At 40.8% G+C, this 24761-nt stretch overlaps 1 protein-coding gene across 1 annotated transcript in view; it reads left to right on the top strand.

The window, feature by feature from the left end:
- C2H2orf80 (chromosome 2 C2orf80 homolog) overlaps nt 1-20858 on the top strand; it is a 38116-nt gene extending 17258 nt beyond the window's left edge. Inside the window, exons 5-7 of the mRNA XM_061607506.1 lie at nt 2333-2420; nt 17685-17804; nt 19148-20858. Of these exons, the coding sequence (XP_061463490.1) occupies nt 2333-2420; nt 17685-17800 (204 nt within the window). The 3' untranslated portion in view covers nt 17801-17804; nt 19148-20858. The remainder of the gene's footprint in view (nt 1-2332; nt 2421-17684; nt 17805-19147) is intronic.
- The last annotated feature ends 3903 nt before the right edge of the window (nt 20859-24761 follow it).

Below are 24761 nucleotides of genomic sequence, written 5' to 3'. Positions count from 1 at the left end.
AGTGGTGGGGAATATATGAGAACTAAATTGAACCACGCAGCTCAGTATGATCCAGTATTTTTCTTCTATTTATTTCTGTTTCTTTTTTTTAATGGAATTTTAATTGCAGTATATTATATCTAGACATGATTCAGGCCAAAGCTGGTCAGGAATTTTAAACTGATTAATTATAACACAATACTATCAGGAGATTTGTTCATTATTTCCCTAGCGCTCACTCTGTATTAGTAGGCCTCTGTGTGTGGATAATGAATGCGGAACACTATGGGGTTCTGTAGGGCTTGTGTTAATCTGTATCCACAGTAGAGATCCCTTACCCTTTCAGGAAAGCATCCCCATCATCTCCTAAAACTGGTACTATGAGGGTTATCTACTTCTCTTCCTGGTAACAATGGGCAGTACACAGACACTGACTTTAGGACTGAAGGGGGGTATTTGTGATGGCCAACCAAAGGACTTGCCAGATGGGGTGACAATGAGGTGGCCATCACATCCTCAGAGCTCCTACCCACCCCCATATGGTTCCCTCACCTGCTCTTTTCCTGGGGCTGCCAGTCAATACTCTTCAGCTTCAAATGGTGGCTGCCTCTTACTGCCAAAAGGTTTTAAAGGGTATGTGTGTTCAAGAGTTGGGCTTTCAGGATGTGTATACTGTACTCTGTTGTATGTCCTTGGAGTACAATACCAATGCCCCACACAAGCAAAAAAAACCCCACCCTTCTCAGCCCAAAGGACTGTTAACCCTGTGAATTGTTCATAGGTTCATTCATACTTGTTAATAATATTGGGTAAATCCATACTTTGCTTTTAGTGTGGAATAGCCATGCTCTATCCACTCACTTTTCACAGGATATCTTCATGATATTGTGATCAAAGTGTTGTCCTTTTGTGTTTTACTCTTGGTTCTCCCATGTTTTCCCCAGAAAATCTGGTTTAACCAGAATAGTAATGTAATTTCTACAACTCTGGGTTGTTCTTAGAGCTACTCTCCTCTTTTTCCCTTGTGCAAGGGTAAGGAATCTTTGGCCTTCCAGATGTTATTGAACCACAACTCCCATAATCTCAGACTATTGGCCATGCTTGCTGGGGCTGATGGGAGTTGTAGTTCTGGAGAGCCAAATGTCCCTACCCCTGTCCTAGAGGCATGGTTTTGGCAGGGTGGTGTATGGTGATGTATTGGCCAGGTAACCCTATCACCATTCAGCACACCCTCACTATTATCCTTTAAATGAGCACAAAACAATTATGTTTTGATTTTTGATATAATTGATCTATTTTAAAGTTGTTTATCATATGGTTTTAATTGTATATTGGTTCTTTGTCTGCCCAGAGAGCTTCGGCTATGGGGCGGGATATAAATTTAATTAATAAATAATATAAATAAATAAAACAGTTTTTATAGCTACTTTTTAAAATATATTAAAATATTTGTGTGATAGCACTTAAATGAAAGAGTATTATAACACTAAGTTTCAAACTATTTAAATCCTGCCTTTCCAGACATTTTAATAATGTGTACATTCCCCCACCCTTTTGCCCCAACATACTGTCTTGTAAGAAACTGGGAAATTGCCCTTAAATAAATGCTTACCTGCAAATTTAAATAATTGATTAAAAAATAGCAACTGATCAAAAATGTTTTTAAAATGGCTGCTCAAGTGAATTGTCCCTTACCTGCCCTCACAGCCATATCTCACCCATTAGCATGGACAGGTGATAGAATGTAGATGCAGAAAAAAGTATAATACTCCCAATTATAATGGGAAGTCAGTCCCAATTCTGCTTGCAGTTTACAGTGAAAGATCAAGGATTGGAGCTGCTCTTGGAAGCATTCATAGACTGCCATCTAGTGTACAAACAGCATTACTGTGCTCAACTATAGATTGGAGAAAAATTGGCTACATTTCAAGGAATGCCAAGTGAAAATTCAGAAGGTACCATAGTCTGTATCCTGGAATTAGTTGCCATGTCAATTGAATCCTAACAAGATTCTAAATAAAATAAGAGCAATGCAACAGAGGAAATCAGTCCTGATAAGATATTATAAAGAGGAAAGGCAGAAGTGATGGACTAGAATTATAAACAATGCTTATTAAAGGGCACATACAAGTGATTTACAATACTGTGCTGTCACCCTGACACCAAACATTTTCACTCTGCTTTCTTCCCATAATAACAGCATGTTAATTACACAATGTGTAATATTGTAGCCACACACACATTGCATGCGCCATCTATGCATTTTATTTGCTACCATAATGAAACTATATGATCAAATTATATATGGAAACGTTTAGATATCCATTTATGTGTGATTTCATTTAATCTGCAGGGCCACTGGATTCATCCTTGTAATCTCTCACTGCATCCTTTTGCCATGTTGACAGCCCCCAAAGCTGCAGAATATGCCTGGAAACAGAGTAAGTGGCTATTACCACCTCTCTCAATATTTCCTGGTTTGTGGGGGGTGGGAAGGGGAGGATGTCTGAAGACCTGACTTACTACTTCAGTTTTGCCAAAAACCAGCAAATCCCTCTTACCTATCTATCCCATTTATTTATCAGTGAGATAACTGAAAATAGCCTGCTGGTTTTTAAAGATGAGGCAATTTTTCCTAGTGGGATTGATGTTGAGATCTGCAGTTGAACAGTACACCAAAACCAGTATCTGCTGATGTTACTGGGAAGACACAATGAATGCACAGTTAGGATAAATTGCAATGATGTCGACGTGAAATGTGATCTTCCAGTCAAATACTGTAATAATGGCACATTATTGTTGATTTTGTATGAGATTGAACATTTTTAGCCCACTAGACTTTATTCAATCAGGATATTCAGCCAGACCTTCATTTCAACTCAATGGATGTCACTAACTGCCATTTTCTTGGGGGGGGGATTTCTGAGAGAGAGAAAGAGAAGTGAATTTTAACCAGGTTCATGAACCACAGATATATAGTCCATTTGTGAACTCTGGGGCCTTTCAAACTGAGTCTGTGGTACTTTCCCGATAGCTGCTGCTTAAGGCCACACATGGGCTCATCTTTGGCTCTTTTTGCACAAGGGCAATTCTTCAACATAGTATCTGCTAGGTGAATGATGTGTTTTGGGCTTCCAGCAGACAGATTGTCACATGTTTAGGGCTGTTACCTTACTACATAGGCAGAATCAGTTGCCAAACAGGAGATTAGGGAGACTGCTTTCAGAGTCTCAGCACAACAGGCATGAGCCCTCACCTCCCTCCATGGCTCAGAGTTGGTGACAGCAAGGGTATAGGGACTTCCCTACCTCTTCACATTTGTGGCCCCCTGGATGCATTCTCTTCCTAATTCTGTCCACCTTGAAATTCTTTGAGATAATCAGAATGTTATGGAAATATGTGTATATATATATGCAGAGATACTTAGTGGTCTGAGCTGCATGTGCCAGTGTGTGTATTTATCTTAGAAGAAGGCTTTTACCCTGCATTTAGATCACTGAGACTTAAGACTTAGTAAAATAAGAAAAGCTACTTTATTTATAGAAATACAGAGTAGACAGGAAAGGCATATCTAGTTCTAACTAACTAAGTTGGAGGCACAATGCCCAGACTTGGGTATTGCCATCATGGCTCAGGAGGGAGAGCAAAGACAAAGATGTCTCCTCTCTCCTTGGACAGTCGAAGAAGAAGACAAAGGAAGGAGGGGCAGGTCAGCTTCCATGAGCATATCAGATTACAACAGAAGGAAGTTAGATAGAGAAAAGCACAGGTAAAGGTAGGCAAGCCTAGCCAGCTGGAGGACCCTGACTCTATCTTCCTTCTGGAATACAAACAAAAGAACCCAAACAGGAGTTGCTGTTGCCCTACTTCCAATACCTCTTCTCAACGAGTGTTTGATTCAGCCCACAAGGTTCATCTTGTCTTGCAGCTTGCAGTATCTGACTTTGCCCAACGCCTTCATCAGAGCGTCTGCAGTCATGTCTTCCATTGGACATCTTGAATAGTCCTCTGGGGTAGGTATCTCTAATGAAATAGTGCTTCACATCTATGTATGGATCTGACTCCATGAGTCTGATGCATCCTTGGTTGTCTTCACACATCATGACAGACCCAGGTATAGAGATGCCTAAATCTTTGTACAGTTCAAGTAGCCATGTCAACTGTCTGCTAGCTTCAGAAGCTGACACATACTCTGCTTCTGTGGAAGAGAGAGCTACAGTCTCTTGTTTCTTACTTGCCTAGCTGATCACAGAATTTCCATAGTAGAAGATGTTTCCGCTAGTGGATTTTTGATCTGTAGTATCTTCAGCCCAATCAGCATCTGCATATTCCACTAGTTTGGGATCTCAGGTAGCCGGTAACTTCAGTTTCATGGTGGTAGCAGTGCCCTTCAGATATATCACCACTCTCTTGATTGCTTCCCAGTCTTTCTTGGTTGGCGAGCTGGTTTTTCTGCATAGATATCCCACTGCTTATGCCACATCTGGCCTGGTAATAGTGCTGATATACAGAAGTTTTCCAATGGCTTGTCTGTAGCTCTCATGGCCTTCCCATGGTTGTTTCTTGTGGTCCAGTTTCAGGTATCCCACTTCCATTGGAGTAGGTGCTGGATGTGTATTCTTCAGTCCTAGACTCTCGAGGTCTTGGATCTTTTGTCTTTGACTCAGCAAGAAGAATCCATCATCTTCTCTTTCAATTTGTATTCCAAGGTAGTGAGTGACATCACCTAGGCACTTCACTTCAACCTCTTTGTTGAGATTATTCACTAGTTGTTGCTTGTCCAGTGGGTCTTGATAAGCCAACAGTAGATCACCAATGTAAATCAGTAAGTAAATCCATCTGTTGTTCTTGAATCTACTGTACAGACATGGCTCTGCTCTGCCTTGGACAAAGCCTTCCTTCAAGAGCATTTTTCTTAGTTTCTCATTCCAGGTTCTGGTAACCTGTTTAAGTCCATAGATGAATTTGTGAAGTTTACACACTAGGGTTTCGTTTCCTGGAACTTCAAACCCTGGTGGCTGTTGCATGTAGATTTCCTCTTCTATTTCTTCTTGCAAGAATGCTGTTTTTATATCCATGTGCTCTACCTGCATTTTCTTGTTAGCAGCAACGCTCAGAAGAGTTCTGATAGTAGTGTGTTTGATAGTAGTCTTGTCCATACTTTTGAGAGTATCCTTTGACTACTAGTCTTGCCTTGTATCTCTCAACATTTCCTTCAGCATCTGGCTTTTTCTTAAATATACACTTGCAGCCTACAGCTTTCCTTCCTTGAGGAAGCTTGGTCAGTGTCCAAGTGTTATTCTTGTGTAGAGCTTCCAGCTCTTCCTTGGCTGCCTGCCTCCACCTCTCAGCTTCAGCTTTGGGTAAGGCTTCAATCTGTTTCCAGGTCTCTGGCTCTGGAAGTTCATCTCTCACAAGGTAAGCAAGTCTTTCTGGTGGTATGCTGTCCTGTCCAGAGTGCGAGTCACAAAACGGAGGCGAGACTGGAATTAATTCTTGTTTTATTAGAGTAACATCAAAGGCAATGCATTTCATAGACCTAGCTATGCTAACTCACTACTGTCCCTAACTAAGCTACCTAGGCGTACTCTGCAGCGTGTGAAGAAAGTTGACTCAGCAACCGGGTCAGGAAGGCGCCCCCTGAAGTAGGGAAGGTCTTTGCCCGCAATCTCTGACTCCTTCGAAGTCCCACCTTCTTGCGGCATCTCATGCAGGGCGAGGAGGGGCGAGCCTCCGCCGGCTCATCTGACAGTACAGGCTCGATAGATGCCTCAGGAGGCAGGAAAGCGTTTGAAGTGCCAGGTGGGGAATCCTGGGGGGGTGGGGCTGGCATGCCCGCCTGGTCATCCCCCAACGGCTCTGTTGGGGCATCTGTAGGTGGAGCGAAGTCTGTTTCGGCGGTAGAACTGTCTGTGGGGACTGACAGGCTGTCAACTACTCCCTCATTGTCCTCTAAAGTCTCATCTACCTCTGATTTCCCCCCCCCCCCGCTCTATCTGAGGAGGCTGGGGCTCGGCTGACTCCCCTCCCTGATCCCCCTAGGAGAGCTGGGGCTCAACATACACCTTTGTTGTTGCATTCAGAGTGTCTGGGTGCTGGTGCTTCGGCTGCCCCTTCTGCCTCTGATGCCTTTTCTGGCTCAGACTCCTCGCCTTCCTCTGCTAGTGTATTACTGTGGTTTCTTCTTCCATTTCACTGTCATCTGTTTGGTGTGGTGCCCCTTCTGGTTGGTATGCACACTTTCCTTTATCAAAGTGGACAGCTCTGTATACTCCCAACTTCGCCAGTTTTGGGATCTATGACTCGGTATCCCTTCTGCATTGAAGAATATCCAATGAATATTACTTCCTTGGCAGTGTTGTCAAATCTTGACCTCTTTTGTTTTGGGGTGTGCACAAAGGCCTTACAGCTGAATGCACGAAGGTGAGACACGTTTGGTGTCTGATCATGCCATAGCTTGAAAGGTGTTTTGTTGGTTGCAGCTGCCGGAAGTTGGTTCTGCAGGTAGGTGGCAGTAACTGCTGCTGTCCCCCAGTACTTCTGTGGTAACTGTGCATCTTCCAATAAGGAATGAATCATCTGTCCAAGAGTCCAGTTCATGTGTTCTGCTGCCCCATTTTATTCTGGAGTATAAACAACAGTAGTCTGGTGCTCTGTGCCTTCCTCGCATAGAAAGTCTTGCATAGCCCTGGACACAAATTCTCCTCCATTGTCAGATCTTATAATTTCTGGCTTCTGACAAATTTGTTCCACAGTCTTGATACAGTCCCTCAATTTTTGAAATACTTGACTTTTCTCTCAGTAGACACATTGTAGTATACCTCGAGTAATCATCTCTGAAAGTAAGCATGTATAAATTTCCACCCTGTGATGGTGTTCTCATGGGTCCACAAAGGTCTGTGTGAATTAATTCTAGAGGTTTTGTGCTTTTCCTTTCACTTTTCTATGGAAATTTTGGTTTCACACTTTTTGTCTTTATACAACATTCACATTTTTCTGTAGATTTACACTGTCTAATTGTAATGCCTCTAGCCAAATTTTCCTTCTCTAGAGCATTGATTCTGGCTAAGCTGGCATGTCCCATTCTTTTATGTCAAACATGGACACATCCAGCATCACAGATTTCTTTGGCTGTATTTGCATGCATAGTTTCAAAATATTCCAAATACAAAAGTCCATTCTTCAATTTTGCAGTACAACACACTTCTCCTTGGTCTAAAACTTGGCAAATTTTGTCACTAAAAAAAAGTTTACCTCCAAGCTCCATTATTTTAGTGACACTTATTAAATTATCTTTAAATGCTGGAACAAATAGGCAATTTTTCAGTTCAAGCTCTCTGGCACCCTCTGGCATTTTGCAAAGTAACTGCACTGTGCCTGTTCCTCAAGAACGGAAAACATCTCCTGATGCAGTCATTACATTCTGTGTATGGGGGCTTGATGGAGAATGTTTTATTTTCTCCGGTGGGATCTTTGCTGGGGGTCCTTTAAGTAATCAATTACACAGGCTTAAAGCAAAAAGGTAGGCCTTTATTCTTTACAAGCATATGCAGGGTCAGTCCTCCAAAAAGTCTGGAGAGGACTGCAATGAGGTACAGTCTGCACAGATCTTTTATACCGTACAATTATAGCATGTGACAATAATTAACCAATCCCCTAAGTTCTTCACCAAGTAATGTAACAGTTCTTCCCTCTTGCAATATTTCCAACCAACCAGATAACTTTATTAAAATGAATTCATGTATATTCATAATTTTACAGATACCTCCCATCCTATTGTTTTTCTGTCTTCCCAGATTGATGTCAATCTGTCCCCTTGACTGATATTGCCGCTATTCTGTTGTCATATGTTACTGATGGTTTTGTTCCATACATTCCATTCTATCATGGCTTCTGATCAGCCAAGCTGGTCAGGGACATCTCTAGGACATTACAACCTATTCTTTTAAGTGATACCATGATGCAAGGGCAAGGTTTGGTTCTCCTTAGAGTGACTGGAAGTTCTATATGAAATTCCGCTTATAATTCCACTGCTATAGAGAAATATTAATTTTAAATCACCATATTATAGTGGAAAGCCATACAATATAAAGAGTGATTAGGGAACACAGTAAAGAAAAGGGGTAATTCTGAGCCAGCCACTCTCCATCAAACACAGAGGGTTGGGGAAGGCAGCCCACTTCAGAACACCTCTCACCTCAAAAACACACTTAGTTACATTTATGAAGTAAAATTATACACATCATGCCATTGTAAAAAATCAGTATCAAGCTCAAAACTTTTCTCTCCTCTCCACCTTGATTCTATTATGAAGACTTCCCTTAGCTGAGGCCATTGCTCTGCAGCATACAGACCAGAGACCTCTTTTCCAAGATCAAATAGTAAAAAGTATATTAATCAAAAGATTGTAAAACAATACCAAATTAATGATCTGCCGGTCATGCATTAGCAAAACCTTGGCACAGAAAGAGCTCAGGAATTTACAGCAAGGTGAACTTGACCATTGCCTGCTCTCCCTACACACAGGGCCTGCTTTTAATGCCTGCTGTGTGAATATAGGGAAAGAAATCAATTTTTCTTCATCATCTTCAAGGGCCTAAATTGCTTGTGGCCAAGATGCTTGAAGGATCCTCCATCAGGCTAAGGTTCTTAAACAAATTTTTATTATTAAATGTACAGTACAACCAGTGTCAATTAAAAATCTGGTTTTATAATCATCATTCTTTCTATCAGACACATGGTAACTGGTTTAGTTTGGCTTCCTGTTTTTCTTTCAACTTGCTTTTGTTTATAATCAGCTCTTTGTCCTGTCTGTCTTTTAGGACAATCTCTTTGAAGGTGATTAGGAGATTTGCACTTCCTTTGTTTGTCTTTGTCCTGCTGTGTCTTCAGGGTATGACTCATCTCTCTATCCTGCCTTTGGTTGCTGTTTCTGCCCACATTTAAATTTGTTTTTTCAGACAGAGCTTGGTCCTGTCTCTCTTTATAGTCCTGATAAGAACATAAGAACATAAGAAGAGCCTGCTGGATCAGGCCAGTGGCCCATCTAGTCCACCATCCTGTTCTCACAGTGGCCAACCAGGTGCCTGGGGGAAGCCCGCAAGCAGGACCAGAGTGCAAGAACACCCTCCCCTCCTGAGGCTTCTGGCAATTGGTTTTCAGAAGCATGCTGCCTCTGACTAGGGTGGCAGAGCACAGCCATCACAGCTAGTAGCCATTGATAGCCCTGTCCTCCATGAATTAGTCTAATCTTCTTTTAAAGCCATCCAAGCTGGTGGCCATTACTGCATCTTGTGGGAGCAAATTCCATAGTTTAACTATGCGCTGAGTAAAGAAGTACTTCCTTTTGTTTGTCCTGAATCTTCCAACATTCAGCTTCTTTGAATGTCCACAAGTTTTAGTATTATGAGAGGAAGCTTGTAACCTAGCCCAGGAATTAGCTCAAATTATTGGACAATCCTCTCATGATGAATTTACACTTGACAGAAATGTGCTAGATGACTCTATGCAGAACAGCTCGCTTTCAATGCCGTCCCTTGAATCCTCTCATTGTGAAAACTCAGTAAATTTAAATTGCTCAGAGGAATATATTTTCCACCAGGAGGCAGAATCCTCTCAGATTCCAAAATGTAAGTCGGTTCTGCTGAATGAAAGCTGGACACATACAACCACCCTGATGCTAACTCATATTGCTCAATTTGTAGCCGAATCGAACTCTTTACTTACCTCTTTAACGAACCTTCTACTTAATAATGCTGTTAAAGCAAATAAAGAGGATGTTATAATAACTACAGCTACGAAAACAACGCAGACTAAGGGAAAGCAAGATGGTCAATCAATGACTTTAAATGGGAACTCTACAAGAGCCAAAAAGGCATCTAGGAGTAAACAAATTAGGAAAACAAAAAATCTGAAGTCATCTAAAAACCACCGCAAAAACACCATGAATTACAACAAACTCTTTAAACTCCTGGATTCACCAAAGTCTATGTCTAAAAAGCAAAAGAGGAAACGAAAGCGAAAGAAGAAATCAAACAAAGAGATTTCTCTCCATCTATTGACACCACAAATAAATCAAATTGATCCCCCAATTAGGATTAATCCAATTGATATGAACTTAGAGGGCTCCCCCACATCTCGAAATGTAATGAAACAACATCAAAACATTCAATCTCCTAAAACGCTGATACCTCCTTCAGCTTCCAACGATAATAGATGGAACTTAGTTCGTTGTGGGAATATGATAGCTATAACAAACTACCCAAAACCGTGGGGCTTGCTGAATTTACAAGCGCGAAAACAGCATTTATGTGACATCTTGGATTATATTATCCCTGGGCTTTTAAATGTACATCAGATCATCTCAGTGGAATATCTCTTTAATAATTACATATCCGCTAGAGACCTGATAACACTATGTGATGACAATATAACAAATTGTATCTATGAAAGAAGACAGCTCCTTTTAAAACACAACCTTCTACTATCAAGGGTATTTAAAAACTGCGCTCCACCTCAAAGTCTGATTTCAGGCAAACAATCAAGATGTAGATCTCTCTTGTCAAATAGCACTGACATTGTAGAATGTTTAAACACTCTATCCTGTAGCTATTTGGATTCGAATCATGACCAAAAAGCTACAAATCCCCTAGAAATTGAGAAATTTCTACCAGAAGAGATCCTTTTACTTGACTCATTTCTTTCCTTACTGACAGATGCTAAAAGCGAGATAACCATCAGACTTGATAAACTCCTACAGACTTTAAAAACCCAAATGGCAAATGTAACTCCTGGAGGGAGAAATATCGAAAATACCAAACGGAATGAAATCGAACCAAATAAAGATCATCTTTCTGCACTGAATACTACTAATATTCAATCTTTACAAAGTGCTTCACCAGACTTATCCGTGATATCGACTCTACCTAAACCCAACCCACACCTTCTACAGGGATTTTGACCAAGACCATCAAGTTCAAAGTGGTCCTTGTCTCTGATTTCGTGGAATATTGCGGGATGGACTAGCAAAATACAAATGCCAACTGTTAAAGATTTTATTTCCACCTATGATATCATCTTAATACAGGAAACCTGGGCCAGAGATGAAATATATTTAGATGGTTTTTCAGCCTTTTCGCTTGAAGCTCAGAGGAGTAATAGGGGAGGAAGAGCTAAGGGAGGTGTATGTATTCTAGTCACCACCAAAATCGAAGCTGAGATTTGTACTTTAACACCCCTGCCGGATTTAGCTGTTGCAGTATTGTTAAAATTTACAGCTTTTGTTTACATCATAGTAAATGTTTATATTCCCCCTATCAAAAGAAAAAACTCTATCAAAAAACAATTTAGGAAGCTAGAGTCTTATCTGTCAACCTTGACAGTCTCTTTTCCTGAAGCCAATTTAATCCTAGCGGGGGATTTCAATGCCAGAATGGGCGCATCAGATAATGACATATATTCCAAATATCATCTAGAAACTCCGATGGTAGATGATCCACCAAATATTCCTCTAAGGCAATCTAGGGACAGAGGTATGAATTATGCGGGTCTGTGTCTAATGCTTATGTCTGTAAAACTAAATCTATCCCTCCTAAATGGCCGTATAAGAGGTGACCTTGAGGGAGAGTTAACCTATTTAGGGCCCAGGGGAGTATCTGTTATTGATATGATCTTTGTCTCGCTGGAACTTTTTGCTCAAATTAAATGTTGTAGAGTCTTGGCATGTCCTGAAAGCGATCATTTTCCGATAACTTCTATTGTCCACGGTACAAATAAATCCCCTTTTTTAGAACAACGAACATTCGCTGTGACGGATGTTGAGGTACGTCCAGCGCGGATTAAGTGGATCCCTAAACTTCAGGAAAAGATCGCCGAAGGTCTAAATTCCTTTGAATTACAGACCATTAAAAACCAAATTATAACAGCCACTTATAGTTCCGTAAATTATCATCACTTATATCATCTAATAAATAAAATCCAAGATTTGATAAGACGAGATCCTAGGGAGATAATGAGTAGGCCTACCCATAAGGTGAATCTTTGGTTTGATTCTGAATGTTATGAGGCAAGAACACAAGTCAAATCCCTACATCAAGCATTTAACTTGCATAGATCTCATGAACATCTAGAAAAATTTAGGGCAGCTAGGAAAATGTTTAAACAGTTAATCAAACGGAAGAAGATTATTGCCCTAAGACAAACGTGGCAAAATCTCCTCCAGGCTTCTAAACTAAAGGATTCGACTATGTTCTGGCACATAATAGCCCAACAGTGGCCTAAATCTAATTTCCAACTAGAATGTTCCATTGCCCCAGCCATTTGGGAAAACTATTATACTACTCTATATCAGGGAAATTATATTATGGATGATCCCCTAGCAGACCCTTCTATAGAATTCCCTGTATGGTCACCTGTTACCTCTGCTGAAGTCTTAGATCTTATAGCCACCCTTAAATCAAACAAGGCACCAGGGCCAGACAATATCCCTCCAGAGGTCTTTAAAGCAAATGCAAAGTGGTGGGCCCCCACCCTGGCTGCGCTATTTACCAATATTAACTCTTCCATGGTTATACCACAAGGATGGGGCGCTGCTATAATAATTCCAATATATAAGAAAGGTTCTCGGTTGAACCCAGCAAACTATAGACCGATAAGTTTGCTTAATATAATAAGTAAGTTATACACTACTTACCTTTATAGGAAATTATTAGACTGGGTCAACCAAACTGATCTGCTAGCACCTGAACAAGCTGGCTTCCGGGTAGGACGATCTTCGTCTGACCATGTTCTGGTTCTTCAGCACCTTATCACCAAATATAGTAAATCCAACGGCCATGCTCTATATACGGCCTTTGTAGATCTAAGAGCGGCCTTTGACTCTATATCCAGATCAAGACTTTGGCTCAAAATGCAAAATTTGGGAATTGATAGGCGTCTTTTAACCTTGATACAGGGCTTATATCATAACGCTTCCCTGCAGATTCGTTGTAATAATCAAGGCCACTTAACAAAACGAATTTCTACTTTTAAGGGTGTCAAACAGGGGTGCATTCTTGCACCCCTATTATTCAACATCTACATAAATCCTTTAGTAGCCAAACTCACATCTATACCATCGCACCCTCCAATCTTATCATCTATCCCGAGATCCTGCCTGTTATACGCGGATGATATACTGCTTCTTTCACAGACACCCATTGGCCTTAAAAGACTGTTGGCAGCTCTGACATCCTTCTGTTCTGAAGAAGAACTAACAGTTAATCGACAAAAAAACAAAGTTCTTGTCTTTACTAAAAAAAAGAAAAAACACATTTGGAGGATCGATAAACTGCCGATTGAGCAAGTGAAATCTATCAGATACCTTGGTATTGTATTACAAGCATCAGGTTCCTATCAGATGCATATTTCCTCCTCCCTGCTAACTGCCAGACGTACAACAAAGGCCTTACTATCTTTCTTTTATACCAAAGGAGGCCAAATCATCTCTCCAGCCATAAAAGTATTCGTTGCTAAAATTCTCCCACAACTCTTATATGGGGCCCAAACTAGTACATATACTAACTTTTCCAAACTAGAAGCCATTCAAAACTCCTTTTTAAGATCAATATTAGGAGTTCCTACTTGTGTCCCAAATTACATATTGAGGTTAGAATGTGGTCTTCAATCTATTGAGTCTTGTGTATGGAAATTGAGAATATTATTATGGCTGAAATTGATTTTTAGTCCCATAGGTCTGGCTCCGCATGTACTTTCAGATAAATTTTGTTCTCCTTGGGAAAAAATGATCCATGATAAACTATTAAAACTAGGTTTTTCTCTGCCTTATATCTTCCATCTGGGCTATGATTCTGCTCGTGTGATAATCAAACAACGACTTAGAGACATCGATTTCCAGCATCACTTACTCCTTGTAAGGAAACAAAGACATAATCCAAAGTTTTTCACCTTAATGTCATACCTCTCGACTCTGGAACTCCCCAACTATAGAAGGGCTTTTACCCTAATTAGATTAAACATACTCCCATCTGCTGTATTGTTTGGCAGATATAACAAAACTCCATATTCTGAGAGAATCTGCCCCTGTGCTGATGGAGAAATTGAATTGAATGAACATCTTCTTCTTCGTTGTATATTTTACCATGATATAAGATATGAATTAATTGCGCCTATTCTGTCGCCTTTTCCAGCTAAAACGGATTCTTTCTACCTAGATTATTTATTAGGTGATTATAAACCGGAGGTGACACTTGCTGTTGCCAAATTTAGTGCTGCTGCTATTAAACGTAGGAAAATAAAGGTGCAATAATTTAGTTTTAATGTTTTTTTTTCTGTATACTGTTTTTACTTGAGTATATATTTTTCTGCTGTTAAATCAAAATGATCCCATTTATACTTGTTTATACTGTAATATTATTTTGTATTGAAGGGTCAATTTGACTGTAAATAAACTCAACTCAACTAGTATTATGAGAGAGGGAGAAGAACTTTTCTCTACCCACTTTCTCAATGCCATGCATAATTTTGTACACTTCTATCATGTCTCCTCTGACCCGCCTTTTCTCTAAACTAAAAAGCCCCAAATGCTGCAACCTTTCCTTGTAAGGGAGTCGCTCCAGCCCCATGATCATTCTGGTTGCCCTCTTCTGAACCCTTTCCAACTCTATAATATCCTTTTTGAGATGAGGCAACCAGAACTGTACACAGTATTCCAAATGCGGCCGCACCATAGATTTATACAACGGCATTATGATATCGGCTGTTTTATTTCAATACGTTTCCTAATTATCCCTAGCATGGAATTTGCCTTTTTCACAGCTGCCGCACACTGGGTCGACATTTTCATCGTGCTGTCCACTACAACCCGAGGTCTCTCTCCTGGTCGGTCACCGCCAGTTCAGACCCCATGAGCGTATATGTGAAATTCAGATTTTTTGCTCCAATATGCATAATTTTACACTTGTTTATATTGAATTGCATTTGCCATTTTTCCGCCCATTCACTCAGTTTGGAGAGGTCTTTTTGGAGCTCTTCGCAATCCCTTTTTGTTTTAACAACCCTGAACAATTTAGTGTCATCAGCAAACTTGGCCACTTCACTGCTCACTCCTAATTCTAGGTCATTAATGAACAAGTTGAAAAGTGCAGGTCCCAATACCGATCCTTGAGGGACTCCACTTTCTATAGCCCTCCATTGGGAGAACTGTCCATTTATTCCTACTCTCTGCTTTCTGCTTCTCAACCAATTCCTTATCCACAAGAGGACCTCTCCTCTTATTCCATGACTGCTAAGCTTCCTCAGAAGTCTTTGGTGAGGTACCTTGTCAAACGCTTTTTGAAAGTCTAAGTACACTATGTCCACTGGATCACCTCTATCTATATGCTTGTTGACACTCTCAAAGAATTCTAATAGGTTACTGAGACAGGACTTTCCCTTGAAGAAGCCATGCTGGCTCTGCTTCAGCAAGGCTTGTTCTTCTATGTGCTTAGTTAATCTAGCTTTAATAATACTTTCTACCAGTTTTCCAGGGACAGAAGTTAAGCTAACTGCCCTGTAATTTCCGGGATCCCCTCTGGATCCCTTTTTGAATATTGGCGTCTTTAAAATATGACATAATCTGATCCATATTCTGATCTGTCTGTTCTAGTATGCAAGCAGTCACTCTATGACATTCATTCAGAGATGCCAGCAAAATAACCTTTTGCAAATCTTTGTCCAATGATCTCCCACATTTTTCTAATTCTCAGAGCAGACTTGTAAATCTCTCTAGATGTTGATTCAGATTGCTAAATGTTGAGCCTCAACTCTCCCAGAAGGGACAGGAAGCGGGGAGGCATGAGTTTCAGGCGCCTCTGCTGCCAGGAGACACAGACTTGGGAGTTGTTGAGTCTGAGCGAGACCTTGGGGGGGGAAGCGAGCCTGAATTCCAGCCAGTTCCCACGGATGGCGCACTCTCTGAGGAGGAGAACGCACCGCCCCCAGTTGCTGCTGAGGACCTGTTGGGGGAAGCTCCAGCAAAAGTGCCAACTCCTCCCTTACCAAGCAGTTTCCAGGATGCCACCAGCGTGACGCAGCCCCCTGACCTCGAATCCGTTACTCAGGAGCAGGTGTCTTCCAATGAGCCATTAGAGACACGCCCCCGTCACCTCGCTCCCGCTGCCGCGAGAAACGGACAGGGCAGAGACAGGACTTGCGAAGGAGTCAGAGATTATGATCGAAAACGTTCCCTACTTAAGCTTGCCGCTTACAGTGGGGAGCTGCTGTGTCAACTTTCTTCATACGCCGCAGAGCATGTCTAGAGTATAGTTAGGGATTTTAGTGAGTTAGTTCAGCTTTTTCTATGAAGCGCAATGCCTTTGATGTATCCATTACTTTAATAAAACGAGATTTAATTGCACCTGCATCTCAGTTTCGTAGTTCCTGCTCTGGACAGGACACTAAACTGTTTCAGCGTGTACAACAACGTATAGAGAAATATCACATGATGTTTAGATTTTCTCTCATATGCATTTTCAAGCTTTCCCCATATTTCTTTAGCATTTCTACAGCCCATGCAAACACTGAGTGCCTCATCTGATAAAGCAGAAATAAGAAGAGACTTCACTTTGGCATGCTTACGCTTCCAGGAGGCAGTGGCTGCTTCATCCACTGCTGAGGGTTCAGGTTCAGGCTGGACTCCATGCAGATTGTCCCCTTCCAAAAATGCTGTCATTCGGAGACTCCAAATTGCATAATTGCCCTCCAGCCTTGGGATGCTTGTCTTAAGTGTTGATTCTTCAGCTGTGTTTCCTATCTTTTGTTCTGCTTTTCTTGCTCTAACCTAAAGTCTCCTTTTGATCTCTTTTGTAAACCACACACAGTACTTAGCCTTTTTAGCTTTCAGGCACAACTTGCAGTTCAATTTAGCTTACTGGGCCGCAATAAAGGTTCTGGGAGGAAGAGAACAGGAAGGGGTGGAGTCGGTTTGGTGGGAAGAAGAAGAAGGCTGGTGGTGCGGCTGAAATAAAGAGGATTAAGTATTTATTTATTATTTATTTATTTATTTTATTAGATTTATATACTGCCCGACTAGCATTGGCTTCTCTGGCTTCTCTCTTCAATTGCCTATGATACAACAGCTGTGTGTGCCAATGGGTGTATTTACCTGAGAAGAAGCTTTTATCCTGCATTTAGATCACTGAGTAAAATTTTGCTACTTTACTTATAGATACGTAGTAGATAGGGACGGCATATCTAGTTCTAACTAAGTTGGAGGCGCAATGCCCAGACTTGAGTATTGCCCTCGTGGCTCAGAAGAGAGAACAAAGACAAAGATGTCTCCTTTCTCCTCTGACAGTCGAAGAAGAAGACAAAGGAAGGAGGGGCAGGTCAGCTTCCCTGAGCATATCAGTTTACAATGGAAGGAAGTTAGGTAGAAAAGAGCAAAGGTAAAGGAAGGCAAGCCTAGCCAGTTGGAGGACCCTAACTCTATATTCCTTCTGGAATACAAACAAAAGAACCCGAGCAGGAATTGCTCTTGCCTCACTTCCAACTCAGAAGAGACACTTTTGCAATAGCGAAATTGGCCAGAAATACCCAGGATTTGTACAGAGGTCTCAGCAAAAAAAATCCACCCAAATTCATTGTTGAGTTTAGAACTTTGGTAGAACATTACAGCCAATTTCAAGATGAGAAGAGAAAAAATGACAATCTCCATTCTTTTTTCTAAGGTGTCAAGTTCCACAGGACAGCAGCAAACCGAAATGCCCCCAAGGAGCTCAACAAAAAAACTGGACACCACTTAGAAACAACCAGAACCTTTCTTTTCAAGAAAGCAACATCTTGAGAAAGTAGGTTTTTCAAATAAATCAAACAAGACCAGGTTGCCCTAAACCATCATTTGGAGAACCAGTCCAGACAGATCTTCTGGTTTCAGGCAGCTTGATCCTAGCCATGTTTACTCATGAGTTCATGGGGCTTCCTCCCAAGTCACTGTACATAGGTTCATAGCCTTAAGGTGCTGTTGGAAGCTACATTTATCAGCATACTTCACTATTTGAAGGAACAGACCAAGTATTTTTTCAGCCTCTTTTTGCTTCAGGAATTCTTATAGACATTTAACTCCCACCTCTCTAAAGCTCTTTGTATATGATAGAATTCCTCCATGGAGATGCATCTTTATCCCACTCAAACATTGTCCCCTCTTGGAATTTCGTCATGGCAGAAACTGTGCTCAATTGATAAAAATACGGAGTGCCATAAATACAAACAGTAATTTACGCAATACAGCCATGTGACTGTAGGTGTCCTTCCTATCCATGACACTGATGAGTTGTTCCAGTGCTTCTGATTCTAGTCACAGCAGTTAACTTTCTCTGTTCTATTCACATTTAAACCTTTGATGTCTCATTTCTGTTAAATACACCATATACTTGTTGCATTGACAATATTAGTTACCTGTTTCATATACAGTATAACAACAGAGCTGCAAGCACTAGTTTGCCAGGGAGTTGCCAACCTTGCTTTAACTGAGAGCCTAGATCCACTGTAACACTTGACAGTTTTGTTTCCTTTCACACCGCCACCACTTTCTGGAAAGAGATAAAGTTATTGGAGTCCCAATGGGTTAAAAAAAAACACACCCTCTGAGGATCTTTGTTAAGGATTTGACCAAACAAATGGGCTGATTCCCCTCATATGTATGCTTTGCTGCTAACAAATCATCTTGGGATTTTTCAGTTGCTATAGACATCTTAATTTACATAGCGTCATTCTGATGCTTTGTTTTCCTCAGCCAGAAGATGACAAAAATTACTGTAGTTCCTAGATCTAACGCCAGTGTAAAAGCCACAGTTTGCAGGGTTTAGCTTTCAGCACTTTGGAGAAAAATGTATGTTCCCAGAAAAATGATGTTAATAAGGTACTAATATGTGTGGAACCAACATGTGACTAAAGCTGCAGTTCTGTATACTGTTATTGGAGAGTGATGATAGAATTGCATATTATGAAGCAATTCAAGCAAATCTGGGGTTTCCAGCCCTATGTTTACCTTGTAATGCTAATGCAATGACCAGAACAGGCCATTTGCAAGGGAGAATTTGTGGACAGGCTGTTTGTGTTTAACCCTTTCTACACCCACTCATTTTCCTCTAAAAAAATGGCAACTGACTATTTTGTATTACTTTTCCTCCAGCCAGGTTCTGACTCCAGAAGAAGCTTTTCTGTGTGGAAACACAGCTAGAAGGATGTTTGCAGAGGAGAATGGGAGGTGTCCAAAGGGTTCATTACCCATCACTCTGCTTGCCCTTTTGTTCATGTTAATCATCAAGCACTTTGGGGAAACTATATATTGCTGGTATGTACAGTTCTGCCCTAAGAATGCAGTCCTAACTCTGTGATATATCATTCTGAGCAAAAATAGAATCTGAGCAAAAATAGTTAAAATTGTGCTTTAAGTTATATTGGCCTTAGTTGGATTTCCAAGTTCTACCCGCTTAGATCTGAGGTCTTGACCATGTATTTCCACATTATATTGGCCATGTTTGACTGAGCTGCTTTATTCTTGTGCCTTGCCTTGCCTTCAGACACATCACAACAACAGTATTACATAACAGGCAAGTTCACCAAGATCATTTTGTGAAGTTTTGTATTTCTCTGTGAAAATAAAAAATATTGCAAACAAATATCTTTTTCACAGCAACAGAAACAAAGACTTCACTGATAGGGTCAGTGTGGAGTGAAGAATTGTACAAATCCTGGTGATGGAGATAACTCCACTGCTATATAAATACAAAGATCACTGGAAATTCAGCAATTTAAAAACAACAGACTGCAATCCTAATTCCACTTACCTGGAGTAAGCCCTATTGAAATCAGTAGAACTCATTCAATAGAACATGGTTAGGATTTTGCTGTTAGATGGCAAAGACAGTGGACACTGCAAGGCTGCGGTCCCATCTAGCCCCAAACATGACCCCTGATCCCAGAATACCCCCATCTGCATTTCAGTTTCTTCACAGGAAAGGGGTTATTTAACACCCTTCCCTGCAGAGAGAATAGCAACGGAGAATTTGTCAGAGTCCTCCTGTAATACATCTCAACTGCTTCATATTCTATGTGAGCAAAACACTATCAAACTCTATCAAAGGGGAGGGTGTTTTCTGAGTGTCTTTTCTTTCATTCTGCAAATCATTTCTCTGGTGGACTGCACTCTGTAGCCTTCCACCTATAGGTGCCCAAACTTCAATTAAAACCCTGGGGAAGACATCAAGAGGCAACTCCTCCCATGGGTGTTTTTTTTCAGTTCAGGAAGTGCAGGCAACTGGGAAGGGTACAGAGTGCTGGAGAAATGTTTACTGGAAACACATACACACACCACCAATGGCCACCTTGCAATAAAAGGGTAAGCTCAAAAACCTGCACCAATAAAAATTCTGAAGAAATTCTAAATAAATTCTTAACTTCCATGAAAATGAGGTAGGGAAAGACAAATTTTGAGAAATTGGAGGACAGCATGAGCATCTCTTTATACTAAATGTATGTCCTACCTTTCTGAGCAACAAGCCAACTCAAGGCAGCTGACAACTAATTAATGATGGTTTTCCATATGTCCTTATTTAAGGGGAACAGATTTTCTTGTTCATTGGTTGCCACAAATAGAAGGTTGCTAACATTCCTTTGATTACTTTGCACTCTTTAAAGATTCCAACTTTAAATGTCACTTAAATTATAAATCCATTTGTGCGAACAATTATCCTACCTAGCTAGATTGCCTTATGAACAGTTGTGTAGCTATGTTGTCTCACTATGGTCATTTGCTGTTCTGTGGAACTTGCTGTTCAGAATAATTATTTTTCAAAAAGTTCTTTATTAAGCAACAAATAACAATAAACTTTATTCTCTCATTTGTAATGTGTTTTGTTTCAAACTATTGAAATCTATTTATGGATTGCAAGACTAAGAGCCCATAACACTTGAAACTATGCAAAATTCATATTTGCTATGAATTTAAGAGATACAAGTTGTAGTAAGGTTGATGCCTTAGCAGCTCAATCAATCCCATATGAACCCTCCAGCCAGTTTTAAATCTAAAAAGGAGGCCCTACTCCCGAAACCATTTCCCTGAAATGTTAACTCAAACCATCAAAACTTCAGCTATCTGTTTTGATATCCCTGTCAGTGAGTTGAAGAGAGTAAGGCTCAAGTGTCTTGAGTTATAGTAGATTAGAGCAGATTCTGGCTCAATTCTAACATCATATCAAACCATGGTTTGCACTAATCCATAGTTTAAGACAAGGCTGGGGAAACTTTGGCCCTCCAGATGTTGTGGCTGTCCAACTCCCATCACCTCTGACTATTGGCCATGCTGGTGGGAGGTGATGGGGGTTGGAGTACAACCATATCTGGGGGACCAAGGGTTCCCCAAGCCTTGATTTATGACCCAGAACCATGGTTTGGTCTTCCAAACATAATAAGCATATTGTGATTTATAGCTGCTCGTGTGTTTCCATTTTCAATCTGCTCAGCAGTCTAGTTTCTATTATAAAGGGGCCTCTGGAGGCGTTTCAAGGCTATACATATGGTTTATTAATTCATGGTTTTGGATTTTATTTTGCTAACTGATCACAAAGCATCATGCCAACCAGAGTTAAGCTTCCTTAATCATCATTTGGTCTGATGTCTGAATTGAACTATTGGCCTGTTTCAGACCATGATATTAAGCCATAGTTTAATGCTATGTCAACAAGTCTCAGGCTTGCATAGTCTCCCTTCCCCTCTTCTCCTCTGGTACAGCTATGAGGAGACTGGAAGCATCTGCTTCCTTGTTTAAACTAACCATGATTTGTCATTACATCTAAAAAGGACAAACTGTGGTTAGTTTGAACTATATGTTCTTTTTTTAAAAAAAAAGCCAGTATCAAACTCTGGTTTATGATACTGACTTGTTAAACTAACCATAGTTTATCCAACCTTCCTAGTTTGGATGTTAACCAATGCTCCCAGTTTCGATGTAACAAGAAACTGGTTAGTTTAAATCAGGAAAAGGATGTTTCTAGTCTCTTCTTCACAGCTGTATCGAGGGTGGAGATAGAAGGGGGGAGCATGTGAGCGCTAGTCTTGGCGCTGCTTATTCACAAATGCTAAACCATGGTTTAGTAGTGTTACATTCAAACCAAACCAGTTTCCATTGTGATCACTAGAGGCCACTGAAGCGTTTGCTTATATGGGAGAACCATTCTGGCTAGTATATGAAAGTACTCATCTTTCGTCAGGCAGTTCATATCTTTTTGACTGGTCAGTGCAAATTTCAGTAGATTTGCATGTATTAAAGCACTCTTTAATAGTTAATTGTGCCTTCACAAAACCACCAGAAGATAGATTGAATCCAGATGTTGTGGCCGGTGGTAAGAATAAGACTGAACCATTAATAAAACCAGTCCATCAAGTGCCGATATGTTTTAAGAGTTAACTTTAACTGACTTCAGCCAAGAATAAATTGTTGTGCCTGTTAGCGTGCATTGTACTTAGTCCTTGGCTACAGCTCATGGTTTCTTTGGAGGGAGACAAACCATGAGCCTGGGTTCACATGATAAGTCAAACAATGGCTTAATTATAGGTAGTGAGGCAGCAGCAGGACCAGGGGAAGATTAAAGCAGCTGTGATTTTTGCCCTATGTACCCACACGCTTGCTTGTTGAGGTTTAGCCATGGTTATGGGCCTTCTCAGTGGTGACTCCCAAATTATGGAATGATTTTTTTGACAAGGTGCGCCTGGCACCAACACTGTCATCTTTTCTGCTCCAGGTCAAGACTTTCCTCTTCTCCCAGGCATTTTAGCATGTGTTTTTAAATTGCTTTTTAAAACATGTTTTTAAATTTGTATATTAAGATGTTGGACTACGACCTGAGAGACCAGGGTTCAAATCCCCACATAGCCATGAAGCTCACTGGGTGACCTTAGGCCAGTCACTGCCTCTCAGCTTCATTAAAACCCTCTTCATAGGGTCACCATAAGACAGGATCGACTTGAAGGCAGTCCATGGAACTGCAATTAAATACAAATTCTAATGGAGAAAATTATATTGTGAAGATATTTCCCTTTCATTACAGATAAGAAATAATAATTGTTTTTTCAATAATTAATACATAGGATAATTATTTCTGAAATCAATGCTTGCCTTCCTGTTGGTATGATACAGCTCTGGAACCTGTGTTCAATTTACAGGGCTCAGTCTGGGAACATGTGAAGTCATTGCAATGAATTCAGAAACTGCACATCTGTTGATTCCCTTTCCCACCTTACTAAGTAGAATCCATATGCTAAGACTATGCCTTTCCACTGAGTTATAGGCGGGTGCAAGTCACTAATCATAATAAGCTCACATAGATCTGGGCTTTGGAATGAGGGCTTCCAGAGAAGAGGGCATGGCAAGTATGTCCCTAGCACTTCTCCATTTAGATATTAAGCACTGCATTCATTATAACTAGCATAGGCTTTAATCATGATATGTTAATGTTTTCCATCTATAACCGTAAGCAAACCTACTGTTATTGTTTGAATTTATGTTAATTTTAGTTTTCAATGTTTGCATTTCCTGCCCTGGGACTTTGGGGTGAAGGGCAAATAATAAATGCTTATAATAAAATGTAAACAAATAAGAGTTAAACGGGGACAGAAAACCCAGGCTAGTCCGACAGGCTTTAAATCCTGTGGAAATCTGCAGAAGGTCCTTAATAGGACTTATAGATACATCCACTATAATGACAGTAAAACAGAACCTTGATTTCCAAGCAAAGAGGAAGAGGCCAGATTTTCTAGAAAATATCTTACTTTGAAGATGAGATCTATTTACAGTACCAATTTGTTTCCATGTATTACTTTAGAGGGTTTTAAGCATACAGCCTAAACCTCAGTCTACAACATCACAAGTATTGGGAGCGAGGGGGGGCAGAGAGAGAGAGGCAGGCTTGGGACAAGGCACATCACCATGGAGATAGATAAGAGCAAATGGGTGTACCATCAAAAGGAAGGAAGAAAGCGAAGAGAAGACACAAATAAAAGGAGAGATCTCATTAAACCCAACACTAATTTTGTAATCAGAAGAATAAAGGTACCCTTGAAAGCCTCAAGCCCGAAGATACGGCACAACAAAGAAGCACAAAAGGTTGCTAGCAGCCAGGTGTGGGGAGTGCATTTGGACATGTAGTGCTCTGCTTTTCGTCTGCTTTCTTCCCAGATTGTCCAGCATAATGCTGGGTGGCAGTCATCTCTCTAATCATGATATTCGACAGCAGGAAACAGCGTGAATTGCCTTCCCTTATTATGTTAGGCTGCTGAGAGAAAGGTGACATGGATCGGTTTCTATGGGGTGGAAATTATCTCCAAATTCATGATGAAAACGGGGGGAGGATGACAAATTATATATTACACATGCACACATACACACTCAGTAAGCCTTCCCCTACCCTTCCATGAGGGTTTGAACCATGTGCCTTTCCACCCCTTGTGCCTCATAACATATTTCTTTTTTAACTTTGGGAAGAGCCAGGACAAAAAGGTGAAGCTGAGAACCCCAACCACTTCTCCCAGCAAGGGGAGAGAACCAGTTTGAATGCAGCCTCTTGAAGATGCCCATCCTGATGTAATGCCTAGCATGGGGAGGGGATGAGCCAGCTAGGTCACTACTGGGTGAAGGCACCTGGGGCAACTCATTCAGCAGGTCCTTCATACAGTGCATAGTTAAAGGTAAAGGTAAAGGTGTCCCCGCACTTGTAGTGCGAGTCGTTTCCGACTCTTAGGGTGACGTC

Source organism: Rhineura floridana, chromosome 2 (genome assembly GCF_030035675.1).
Source record: "Rhineura floridana isolate rRhiFlo1 chromosome 2, rRhiFlo1.hap2, whole genome shotgun sequence".
Classification (NCBI taxonomy): Eukaryota; Metazoa; Chordata; class Lepidosauria; order Squamata; family Rhineuridae; genus Rhineura; species Rhineura floridana.
The sequence above is the reverse complement of the archived record's forward strand: the minus strand, read 5'-3'. Positions and strand labels throughout refer to the sequence as shown.